At 42.8% G+C, this 12,740-nt stretch overlaps 1 protein-coding gene across 1 annotated transcript in view; it reads right to left on the bottom strand.

Moving 5' to 3' along the window:
* The window catches only part of CSMD2 (CUB and Sushi multiple domains 2), a 607,842-nt gene that overhangs the window by 436,422 nt on the left and 158,680 nt on the right, over window positions 1-12,740 (bottom strand). The window contains exon 9 of the mRNA XM_078683053.1: window positions 3,701-4,027. Coding sequence (XP_078539179.1) covers window positions 3,701-4,027 — 327 coding nt within the window. The remainder of the gene's footprint in view (window positions 1-3,700; window positions 4,028-12,740) is intronic.

Genomic DNA, 12,740 nt, shown 5'->3' on the forward strand with positions numbered 1-12,740 from the left:
GGCGGTTCCTTCAGTAAGGTGGTATAGCGTCGCTCTACTTGTCTATGGCAATCGAGCTCAGACTTGTGGCTTCCTCTGTGGAAACCATTGTTGTTATTGATTTTTGAATATAGGGTTGCCCCTTATGTATTGCTAAATAATCATTTCAAGAGCAGGCAGAAGAAATAATGTTGTGCTGTCTCTGATAAGACCCACTAAAACCCATACCGTCTCATATGCCTAATACTACCGCCAGCAGTGGGCATCCCTATATCTTCTGCTCAGCGGGTGTTCCTTCATCTCCTACACATCATCAAGAAGGATCCTGGGCCATGCATGAAGGGGTTCACCTGACTACAGGACTGGTGCCACTGCCCCATCAATCATGCCATGCAGAAGCGTAACAGACGTGCCTCTTCCCCTTCACCTTCCATTGAATTTTCAAGCAGAACAGCAACTGTATCAAAGAGTGAAGGCATTGGCAGACAAGGACCACTCCTAAGGAAAGGAGGATGAGCAGAGGAGCTGACGTCCCAGATACTCAACCTTAAATTTCTCCCCAACAGCTGAAGACCCTTTGAGCCCTTTAGACAATTTCTAGGACAACTGGATGCGTCCCATACCTGGGCACAATAATAGTCACAACTATACAAACTACAATCAAAAATAACAACTACCAGGAACTCCTTAGACAAGTGTGAAGTGTCATGGACGGTACAGGGACCCTTCTGGATGGGCTGCATTGTCACACTCAAAATGACAGCACTCCAACAGGTTTTATTTATGTTCTAAACTCTTCCCTTACAGTCTCCACCTAAAACTGCACAAACACTCCAACGGGATGCCAACATCTTTGTATGGGCGGACATAAACCCTCACATGTCACTTGCACTGATCAACCAGCATCTGCATACCAAACGTAGCACAATACTATAGGGCCATGCACCTGGGATGGTCTGAGGAACCAACAGAGAAGAACTGGTGCTTTATTGACCAAGAAATCTCTGCCGTCCACATTTGGAAAGCCCCTGGGGCTGCACAAGAGACATAGGCAATGGGGGGTTTTCTCATCAACGGTGACTGCATCCATCGACAATGCATGTGTGGGACATGTGACCTCACCACATTCCCTTCCCCTCTCATGCTGACCATTGATAATGCAGAATTTATGCCTGTAATGACAGGGAACCAATTTCAGGCCGGGTGAAAAGCAGGGTACAAACACATTGGAGATTTAGTAGATGAAAAGGGAGGGAATACTTTTGAACAACTTACAGAAGACTGAGTTGTCATGGAGACAGAGCACCTCCACTACACACAATTTAGACATTGGGTATCCAGCAAGACACTAAAGTAGGCAACAAGTAGACCTCTGATGCCATATGAGAGATGGCTGCTGCTTAAGACGAGCAACACTTACTCTCTCAGCTCTATTCCCTCATGCAGATTACCTACCTAGAGGCTAAAACCTCAGGTACAAAAACGTGGGAAGAGAATATTGATCGTGGACTAACTAACAAAGAATGGGAAGCCATATCCCATATAGCTCACATGACAGGGAGCTCTGCAGCATGCAGGGAAACGATGACAAAGATAGTATCTTATTGGTATTACACTCTGGCCAGAATACACAAATGTTCCCCCAGAAAGTCATATCATTGTAGAAGGAACTGTGGGATTGCAGGCTCGGCCATGCACTTACTCTTGCATTGTCCACAATTGGCATGATATTGGCAGGAAATACTTGATGATTGAAAGTAAAAACAGGACTACACATTCTGTGTATCTCAGTCTACACCATGAAAGGTCTTCCCAGTAGGCTATCCTACACGGTACACTCATTTGGGGGGCATACTGATGGCACTAGCATTATGTGCCACACATTAAACCATCCTCGTGAAATGGGGGACAGACAAATTCCAGAAGATAACAAATGTCTTCACAGTGGGTGGGGACCTGTTAGGAATGAAAAAGCTGACAATGTCAACGACTCACACTGTGGAGGAGCACATGGAGGTTTGCGCCCGTTTTATATTGTTTCGCTTCACTGAATTTTGAGAGAGTATCTATGCTAGACCTTTGAAAGTTCTGCCTATTTTACATCCTCCAGCAGTGAATACCACACAGCAAGAACCAACGAATCTGTAGAAGGAGGGGTACGGCATTAGATTAGACAAACTAAGGGCCATATTATCAAGAAAGGGCGCTACATTATTGCCGCTTTTATCGGCAGGAAACTGCCGCTAAAGCGGCGATAATGGGCTTGATAATATGCCCTTGTGAATTCCCATAGAAGCCCAGGTTAACACCAGAACCTGGGCTTCTATGGGAATTCACAAGGGCATATTATCAAGCCCATTATCGCCGTTTTAGCGGCAGTTTCCTGCCGATAAAAGCGGCGATAATGTATCGCCCTTTCTTGATAATATGGCCCTAAGTGCCAGCAAGGTGACAACTGGCAACTGGGAGACTAGATTATTGACAAACTATGCATACTCCTGATTCGGTATTTTAAGAGCTTTATAGGGGGCAGGGTAGGAATTAGGCTTGGGGGAGAATTTAGCCGACATTCAGTTTATAAACCCCCCTCCGCATTGCAGGGTACATAGCTTTGTTCGCAGATTTACTTTTATGTTTGCGAAAATTCAATAAAGAAAATTGATCCATAAATATCGTCTTAATGTTCTGGCTGACATAGGTCCCATTTCTCGCTTCGATAGAATCAGGGAAATCTGCAATAAATAAATGCCACCTAAGCAGTCAGCCAGGCAGCTTGCTTCCTCTTAAGGGGCTACAACTGTCCTTTTAATGAAACCAAACACTAACAATCTAACATTTTATAATTGTAATCATGCAGGAGATTGATTGATAGTTACATATGACACGTGAAATACATTTACACCATAGCTCATTGAAAGTACTTCTTGCTAAATGTGCGGACATCATTTAGATTTGTAATCACTCTAGCAAAAGGATTTGAAGTGACCAAAAGCATTTTCAAAACTTTATGTGACTATGTTTTGCGTTTTGTGTCTGCAGAACTCTGCTCAACTAGATGATGGTCTGAGATCATGAATCTGGGGCCAGGACTGCTCACCGCGGATTGTCCTCCTGCTCCTATGCGTGATCTAATACAGGAGTGTCAAACATATGTCCACTAGGGGTGGTTCTATTTCCTGCATCCACACTGCCCAGGGTAAATGGATTCCTTTTACATCCATGTTATCAATGCACATGTATCTTATGTAGATGTCTTGAAAACCAGGTATGGATCCGAATCTTCTGGGTCAACAAATTAATCAATCTGACTTCTTACGGAGAATATTGATTCTCTAAGTCCATTTGTTTATTTATCATGTCACAAACTCGCCACTCATGAATAAGGTAGATAAAGGATGCAAACACATGCACACTTTTGCATATTTTTTTATCACTGGTGTTTTGAGTATTGCAGAGTGAAGTCTCACTACATTTAAGCAGGGGTCAAAATTTAAAAAGCCAGTGAAACACGATGCCTCATATAGCTATGCTAAATAATTTGCAAAGATTTTTGTAAACGCACTTGAAATGATCTACAACTCTTGCTTCTCAATAGAACTGTCTGCCTTTAACTAAAGCTCTCCAGATACCAAAAGACTGTGTCTCACATGATTTAGTCTTTAGAAGCCAACAGATATTCCTACTCAAAAACATACAGTATTATTTTGTTATTAATGCTTACTTGTGAATGTGATGTTAAAGCCTCGCTTTTCCGTTGAGTGGTCAGTTTGAAATTCTAGCCGGGTGACATGGCCGCTGCTGGTCAATGACGGTGGGACTTGGTTCCCTGAGAAAGTGCCCAGCACGGGAGACTCTGCCGTTCCTCCATCCTTTACTGCCAGGAAATCAAATTGGGGCTCAACGTCAAAGTCATTGAAGGCCAGATGGATGCGGCTCTCTTGCTTGGCGATGATCAGCCAGACACAATGCAACTGGTTCCCATACTCCTCGGGGTAGTTTGGAGACAGGACCGTTCCAGAGGGTGTGGTGAAGTTGAAAAAACAAGAAACTGGAAAGAGAAGAGAGACAAACTGGTCATACGTCTGCTAGCATTGCGTTAAGCATGCCTTCTGAGTAAAAAGGAAGGATGGGAAAATGCAATGATTTGGGGCACATGGAGTTTGATTAGTAAAGTAAATATTGTCAACCAACAAAACAGGTGAGTGAAGCATGTAATTATCTGGCCTAACTTTGCAAAACTGTAACAACGAAATTCAACATAATAGAATCAATAACCATAGAGAACATGAAGGAATTGCTTTGTAATTTGGGTGTTTGCTTTTTGCACGGTTGCATAAATCAATTCTTGTTTCTTACAGACTGTGCAATTGAACTGACGGCAACCCTAAGCAAATATTTATTTCTTATAAAAAGAACTGGCAGATTTAGTGTGCCACATAAAAAACGACTTACTTTGTTTGATATTTGTGACAAAAATGTCCATACTGTGCAATAATAATCGAATAAAACCTAGCATCCCAAAAATCTGTATAAAGACATTACTCCTTCCGTCCACTCACCAACCCAGCAAACCACCAGTCTTTCCAATCAAGCATTCATACATCCATTCATCTATAAAGGGATAAGTATAGCTGCTTGGCTGTATTGATATCCGGTCAAACATCCTTCTGTCACCAGAGTGGTATATCCAGTCTCCTATCAAATTGGTGCTCAGCAATGTATTCATCCATTTATTTATCAATTCACTAGCCCCACCACACAACTATGTATTCAGCCAGTTGTGCATTAACTGGTAGTAACAAATTAACCTATGATTCAATGCAGGCAGCCTGTGTCCTGGCTATCAATCTGCCAATCGCAGAAGGCTTTCTCTGGCTCTGACTATGCCGACTCACCAGTTGATCCAGCCATTATATAATTTGACAGACCTAACTCACCCATTCACAACACATTCACCCTCCAATCATACCAAACCATATATTCATCTAGGTGGGTATTTAAGCTAAATATACCCCTCCAAGTCCCACATTTGAATTTGCCAATCCACAATGTTTGAGTACGTACATCAAAGCCAAGCTCTCTACATATACACCATTCATTTGCTCTACTCACTGACTTATCCAATTCACAGCATACACAGATATCCAGTAAGCACAGCCTTTCATAACAGCATCACCCCTTTTCAGCCACCACTACACTTCTGAGCTGGCAAATAGGTATTCATAAATGATTTAATCGACCCCAGGTTCAATACCCTATTAGTGGCCTTAACCACGTCAATGTTTTCATTGTCCAATAAAAACACTGTCCATTGCAGTATTTATTCATATGCAAACCAATCCACCCAGCTTACTTTAAGGTGTGCTACCAGGATATTATGCACTAAATATCGTCTGGCAAAAAATATCATGCTTTTAATGTTGTTTACAAAAATATGGAGTTAATGACAGAAATTCTAAACCCGGCAGGACACTAAATTTGTATCTGATCAATAGGCCGACATATTTACGTCAGCTGATATATTTGTCAACAATATTCTCACATACAACCCTGCTGAACGCCCATCAATTCCCCAACCAGCCAAACATATTATGCAGCCCTTTCATCTATGCCCACTCAAAGCCTCCTCTCACTGCGCTTCAAAAGCGGCTGGAGAACTAATTAGTCCTTCCTCTTGCATGCTAAAATACACACTCGAGCCGACGAATCCGAGACAGAGTTCACAGGACCCGGGGTTCAATATTCTAAGTGCTCCAAGCAATGAGAAAATCACCTTGATCTGCCTCGCTTACTTTTTAGTACCTAAAGCATATATACCGAAGAAAGGCTGCCTGGTCGCATGGGTGCAGAATGACAATTCCTCTGTAGTCCTAGCTGCATTGCTGCTTTGACTAGAGCTTGTTTTGTTGGTTTTTCTTGTTGGTTTTGCAGCGCAATAGACCATCTAACGAGCTGACTGCCGCTCGGCGCCTAGTCTCTCCTCTTAAGTCCTGCTGACAAACACCTACTTTGTTGCATCTGCTTCATCACCAGAAACATCTTTATTCTGTTTGTTCCTTTCCAGCTTGTTGCGCAGTAATGTTTTTCAAAGATCTTTAGCCGCAATTCGAGTGGACTGATTGTCAGTTTGATTTGCTCAGTTAAAAGCCTGAATAATATCTGAAGACTTGGGGGTCTTTCTTTCTCGGCAGTGTTGAGCGAGGAGAGACAATCATCAGCACCGTTTTTCTATAGCATCGTGACGTGGCCCGCAGACAATCGATGTAAAGTGCTGCTTAAAGAGCCAGAGTGCACACTATTGATTCTGGAGGCCTGGACCTAAGCCACATATTTTCACAATATCCACATACGATACATTTCTATAGAATACAACATAAATGGAAGCTAACATGCACATCACAGGTAGTGAGAAATGTGCTCATTCCTAACTCCCAGAGTTGTCATAATGTGCACTCCAAGGGGCATTTCAGCAAGGGCCGGCGATAATTATCGCTCATTGCGCTTAGCGCGAGGATAATTATCGCCGGCGAACGCTGAATTTTATCGCTGAGATAGCGTGCTATCAGCAACGCTTATCTCAACAGCGATAAAATTCCAGGCGCAAACTGCCAAATGTGCGATAATTGATGGAAATCCAGCGATAATCGCACAACGTTTGGCGATAGCTTGTTGATAGGGCAGGGCAGACTCAGTCATGATATCCACCTTCCACTGGATATCATGGCTAAGTAAGACTGAAAGCAGGCATAAGGAAAGTAGCGCTAACCGCGGTTAGCGTGAGGCTAGATAATAGGAGAAATGTCGGTTAGCGACATTTCTCACGTTATTTTGGGGAGGAACGCCCACTTTGCATCTCATTAGAGATGCAAAGCTGGGAGTTAAGGGAAAGGGTCCTGAGGCATGGATTCACGCGATAGCGTGACCTTGCTAATAGTGAGATACAATTATCGCCGCTTTCCGGCCGAAAACAGCCGCTAAAGCGGCGATAATTGTCTTGATGATATGCCCCCAAGTCCGCTAGATCATCCAAAGATCCCATAAATTTTTAATGACCTTCTCACCTCCCAAACTCTCGGCAGTCTTCCTACTGATGACACTGGGTAGTGCACGAAAGGCTACACTATGGGGGAAATTTTCAAACGTTTTGCGCTGGTTTAGCATCACAAAGGTGACACTAACCAGCGCAAATTCTTTTTTGTTGCTATTTTCTTTCTAGCGCAAAACTTGTTTTGCACTGGAAAGCACCCTTCAAGTAGCGCAAAGCAGCACTAGGCACTGCTTTGCGTTACTTTGTGCAGAGGGGCGTTACATGGGTGGTACATGGGCATTCCCATACAACCACCCATGCCTTTTGATACAAAATCATATTTACAAAGATTTGTAAACAAGGTTTTGCGCCAAAAGTTAATGCCCCTTCAAAGGAGGCGCTAACAGGAGAAATGTTTTAATTTCTTCGTGCTTTTCAAACTTTGCATGCGTGCTGCACTGTTCAGCACGTTCAGCACGCATGCAAAGTAGGAAAAGCTTTGCATTGTGCCTAGCATAGTATTTGGTACAATAAGGGTACCCTTCCTGTACAAAACCTATGCTACACTCATGCGCACACCCTGAAGCTACGGCGCTAAGGTGTGTGCATGGCGTACTGCCGCTGAAATCAGCGCTAGTGCAAGAAAAAGGGGAGGAGAGAGCCATATCTCTAAAGATATGGCACTCTCCAGCTCCCTTCCTGTCACACAATGCAGCGCAGCCTCGCGGTGGGCTGTGCTGTATTGCAGGACTTTTTTGAAAATCATCCAGCACCCTCTGCTCGCTTACGTCATGGGCATTCAGCACCCTTTCCACCCAGTTGTGCGCATCAAGCGGTGTGATGGATATGGGGAGAGAGCAGCAGCAGAGATGATTCGTGATGGATGTATGATGGTACAACGCGAGTCAGTACATCGCTTGCCGTTACATCGCGGTCATTACAACGACTGCGATGTTACCACGCTATGCCATTACACCGACTTGCGCTAGATGGCGGGCTAACATTAGAAACGTGTAATTTACTATTCCAACTCCAGTCCACTTAACAGTAGGGAAGGTGTTTGGATAGCAAAGTACACTAGTTGTAATGTTAGCACGTCATCTAGTGCAAGTCGATGTAAAGACTTGCGTTGTATTGGCATAGCGTGGTTACATCGCGGTCGTTAAAACGACCACGATGTAGCAGCATCGCGGTGTACTGACCCCGATGTTAAGGATGTTTCCCATTTGTGATATAGACTTCCTCCGAGATAGACGCCTTTCCTATGGATGCCCTGTGATTCAACACACCCACGGCATTTCTGTAAAAAATATAAATGTTTTGCAAAATCAAAAAATTCTCCTTTTGACATAAAAGAATAATAAAAAAGAGATTGATTCAGACAGAACAAGGAGTCTCCGGCACATGTTGTTTGGTTTTTCAATATGGCTACATTGATTAGACCATAAATAAAAAGAGCAGTATTGGCGTTTGTGGTGTTAAATATAGGTCAGTGGCTTGGCCTTACTATTGGGAGCCTACACCCAGTAGTGGTATTAGTTCTAATATATCCAAGCATGAATCTGGTTAGGAGGTCCCTGTCCCAAGTGCCAGTCACAAACTGATGTTAGTCATAGCAATGATTCTCATTTACATCACTTCACTCTGTCATGAAAGTAACAAAGACTTCATAAATGCACTCAACCAAACCAATGATAAGCAGCGAGAGGCACTATGGATGAATGGAAAACTGTCAGCAACACTTCTGTAACCGGTTATCAGCATGGACTCCCCAAAGAGCAGAACGCAAAGGCATGAGGTGTGAGAGTCTGCAGAGTGGAGGACTCCCGGTAGCACAGCGGGGCGGCCCAAGAGACAGGATAGATAGCCCCATGCGGTAAAACATGTCCAATAATGTAGCCTACTTGAGATACGCAACCAAGTGCCTTGAGACATAGTAGGGGTGGTCATGTGGAACAATTAAAGCCGAAAGTTGAGCAAAGGGGGCCTTGTGCAGTGGTTCAGCTTGGTTTGCTCTATACAAATGTCACAAACATGTATGCATGCAGAGATGATGTGTCTATTGTGGTTTGTGAAATGACCATGATGAAGATTTACATGATAAAAAGGAGGCCAAAAGGCAGCAACTGAGCTTGACACAGAGAAAGATGAGGAATTGGTGCATGTGGTACACAGTTCCACCTACATCTTCCATGCCTATCAGAATGAGTACGCGGAACAGTATATATGAACACTTCCATAGACACCCCCCCCTCAAGTTGAAAGAGTGCCAAACATAAGTAAAAACAGAGGCTGAATTGCGGGACACCCCTGTCCCTTCTAGTGGAAGCCTGTCACCTCTTCCAAGAAAGACTTTCTTGGACTTGGAAGAGAACTGGCCAACATAGACATGGTAATAAGACAACTAAAGAAGACAAATAAAAAAAAAGAGGATGAGTGTAAACCTTATGAGCAATTGAAACCCTCCAGTCTCGCATGTTCAGCTGGGGTCCACAACTAGATGATGCCGGTGTCTTATGGAGCTTCTCTAAACCACTTGATTGCCAAAATCACCCTGTGAATTGAAAGTTGGTCAGCTTGAGCGTTGGACACTCATTGCCAAGGTCCTTAGGAAACATAAAGGGCTCATCTTTAAATCCAGAGTCAACTAAGACTCTGATTGCAAGAGGGACAGAAAATTCTGACCTTAATGAAGATCACTTAAGGCACTGGGATCGTAATTGTCGTGCAGATTTCATCACACCCAATATTTACTGGGTGTGATAAACTGTGCACCTACTCTTACATTTGAGAACATCAAGCCTGCCAGAATTAAACAAGGGTAAAAAAGGCAGGTAATTAGCAGAAAATTTGTATTTTTCAGCTACAAATCTATGTCCCATTATTATAGGCTGAAACTGTAATAGGTGAGTATCAGTTCTTATCAGGTACAATAATAATGCCCCCAGGGGTCCTGATATTCAGGGCCTTGGGCTTTATTCTTTTGGATGTTTATGAATTGTGCTGGAATGTAATAACACTTGCATTTGCATGCTAAAGGTATGAATTTTTGCGGTCAGCTGCACGCATGGATAGGAGTATAATTACTAGTGTAAAACATTAAAATACTCACTTATACGTCTTTATATAGGCTGCTACTCAGAGTTCGATTCAGCCATCCACACAGTGTACCTCATATTCAACCTTCTGACTTTAAACAAGAAATAAAAAGGGCGATGGAGGTCCACCCAACAGATTGTATCATCAAGAGCAAGAAACCAGAATTAAAGAGACCAAAATTCCAAACCCTTTGAATGTTTGCTGTATCTGCAAAGCGTGTTGTGGTACTTCTGTGTAAACTATTTTGGGTTGTATTGATGAAGACATGGGGCTACAGTTTTGGATCTGGTCACTATTACGTGGAATATCTCATGTATTTGGTCGCCTTCCCTGTGACTGTGTATTGCCAATTAAAGATACTTGGGGAACTTCTGCCATCGGATGAACTGCTGGATCAAGCATGTGGCATTCCCTGGCAACATTTGAGAGGATATTATATGGCATATCATTTGTTTAGTCATTGCAAAACGGAGGTGTATTCCGGAATTATGATCAGATATTTGGCATGTCCCATTAAAAAATGGTATTCAGGAATAAACATGGGCTATTCTGGCACAGCGATAGAATACTGTGGCCCACTGCCCTACTGGACTTTCACCTCAATGTGACCAAATATGCCTTCAGTCCACCAGAAAATACCACCATTGTGTCAGTATTTAGTATAAAAGTGTTAGCATGTTCCATCGTTATGCCACACATCCATCTCTGTGCTACAATATCCAAACTCTGTGCCATAATATCCCACCATTGTGCCATGACTGTGGCAGAATGTTCCATCTCTGTGCCAGATAATTCTATCATGGTATGTACAACACCAAAGTGCAACAAAATATCTAGGTGTTGTGTCTACAATATAATCATTGTGCCATGGCATGCCATCACTGTGCCATGATATCCAACTGCTAAGCCAGAATATTCCATTAGGAAGACGGAATACTTCATCAATTTGTCAAAATATCTCACCACTGCACAACAATATCCCATCATCATGTCTAAATATGCCGTCAATATGGTAAATTATCACACCGCTCAGCCTGAACTTTTTAAGATGAACTTGCATACAAACTGGATACCATGGCACAGAAATGGCATATTCGAGCACATTGATGTGACATTCAGACCCAGTGACAGGATATTCTGGGTCAGTGATTGAATGGATATTCTGGAAAAGTGATGGGCTACTCTGGCACAAGAGGGTTCCTGGCGATGTGACGTTCAAGAAAACATGTACTCACTTCAGAAAGACGCCTAAACTCACGTTTTAAGGAATTTCTCTCATACCGCTATCCATGTCTAGAACATTGTGTCGTGCTCTTGTCTTTGACAGAATCTGAGACAATTTACTGGGTCAATGAACCCTGTGTCCTGGGCAGCGGTTGGCATCATGTGGCCCAGAAGCTACGGAAACCTCCTAACATAGTCTGGCACAATAATAGGACATTCTGCAGTGTGATTTTATATTGTAGCATAGCAATGGTATCTATGGAGGCTCTGATATGGATTAGGCAGACTGGAAAATTACAAGTGGAATAAGAGAGGGGTGTTCATGGAGTTTGACTGTGGAATTCCTCAGAGTTACAAAAAAAACTTCACACGTTTTCACAGCGTTGCACCAATGGGCGGAAAGTATGCAGGTTGCACTGCTCACGCTTTAATTTTGCGCCAGTACAGTGATCAGCGCTATAAAGTCAGTGTGAACAGTATCATGTGGTGTGCAAGAGCACGTGGCCACTCGAGTTGATTTTGCTGTTGTTCGAGTAAAAAATCTACTTGAGTGACAGCAAGTTTACAGGAGAAGCATCCATCTGACCGTGGCCACTCGTGACCGCCCACAACTGGCCATGTTATAAAATGGTGCTAGGGGGCACAAAGTCTCACTCGCACTCACATTTCTGAAGCCTTGCAGGATAAATTCCACCACGCGGAGATTGGAATTTCGCTGGAACTCCACGCTACAACAGTAAAATAGAGTCACCAAATTCTGCCAATTCTGTGGGTGGAATGAAACATTCCACCCACCCCTATAATGAAGACTCATTACCAAAACTGCAGACACTTGTTAACTGGGAATCTTGCTGCATTTTTACTTTGCCTAGTTTCTTAACTGTTTGTCAACATTTGTTTTATATATTGGATTTCTTCTGAGCTCAAACTATCTGTTCGACATTCGAACACCTTCCATCTTAGATGAGTAGCTGACCAGCCTACACCTATAACTATTTCCGATCTTAGAGACACTCTGAAAGGGAATAGTACTGGAATACTGAGCACAAAACACTGTGCTACCAAAGTTTTGTATCCAGAATATCAACTACAAAAAACAATATTATGAAGATAAGTGTAAATAGTTAAGTATAGGTTTATCATACGTAACTCCACATATGTGGACCTTGACAATACATAATATGTTAAAGAGAAGTGGATGGGATCTGAAGATTCGTAGATCTATATTTACATATATACTTAGTTGCACTATATTTTAGTATTCAATATTCTTGTTATGGTATTTGTGTACAAAGCTGTTTTTGTGCTAGTTATCTGGGGCTCACAATTTATCATAAACTGGAGCTTATATGGGACAGGGGGCGACAACTGGTGTCCTTGGACAAACTCCAGCAACCCCTACTTGAAGTTG

This window comes from Lissotriton helveticus, chromosome 3_1 (genome assembly GCF_964261635.1).
Source record: "Lissotriton helveticus chromosome 3_1, aLisHel1.1, whole genome shotgun sequence".
NCBI lineage: Eukaryota > Metazoa > Chordata > Amphibia > Caudata > Salamandridae > Lissotriton > Lissotriton helveticus.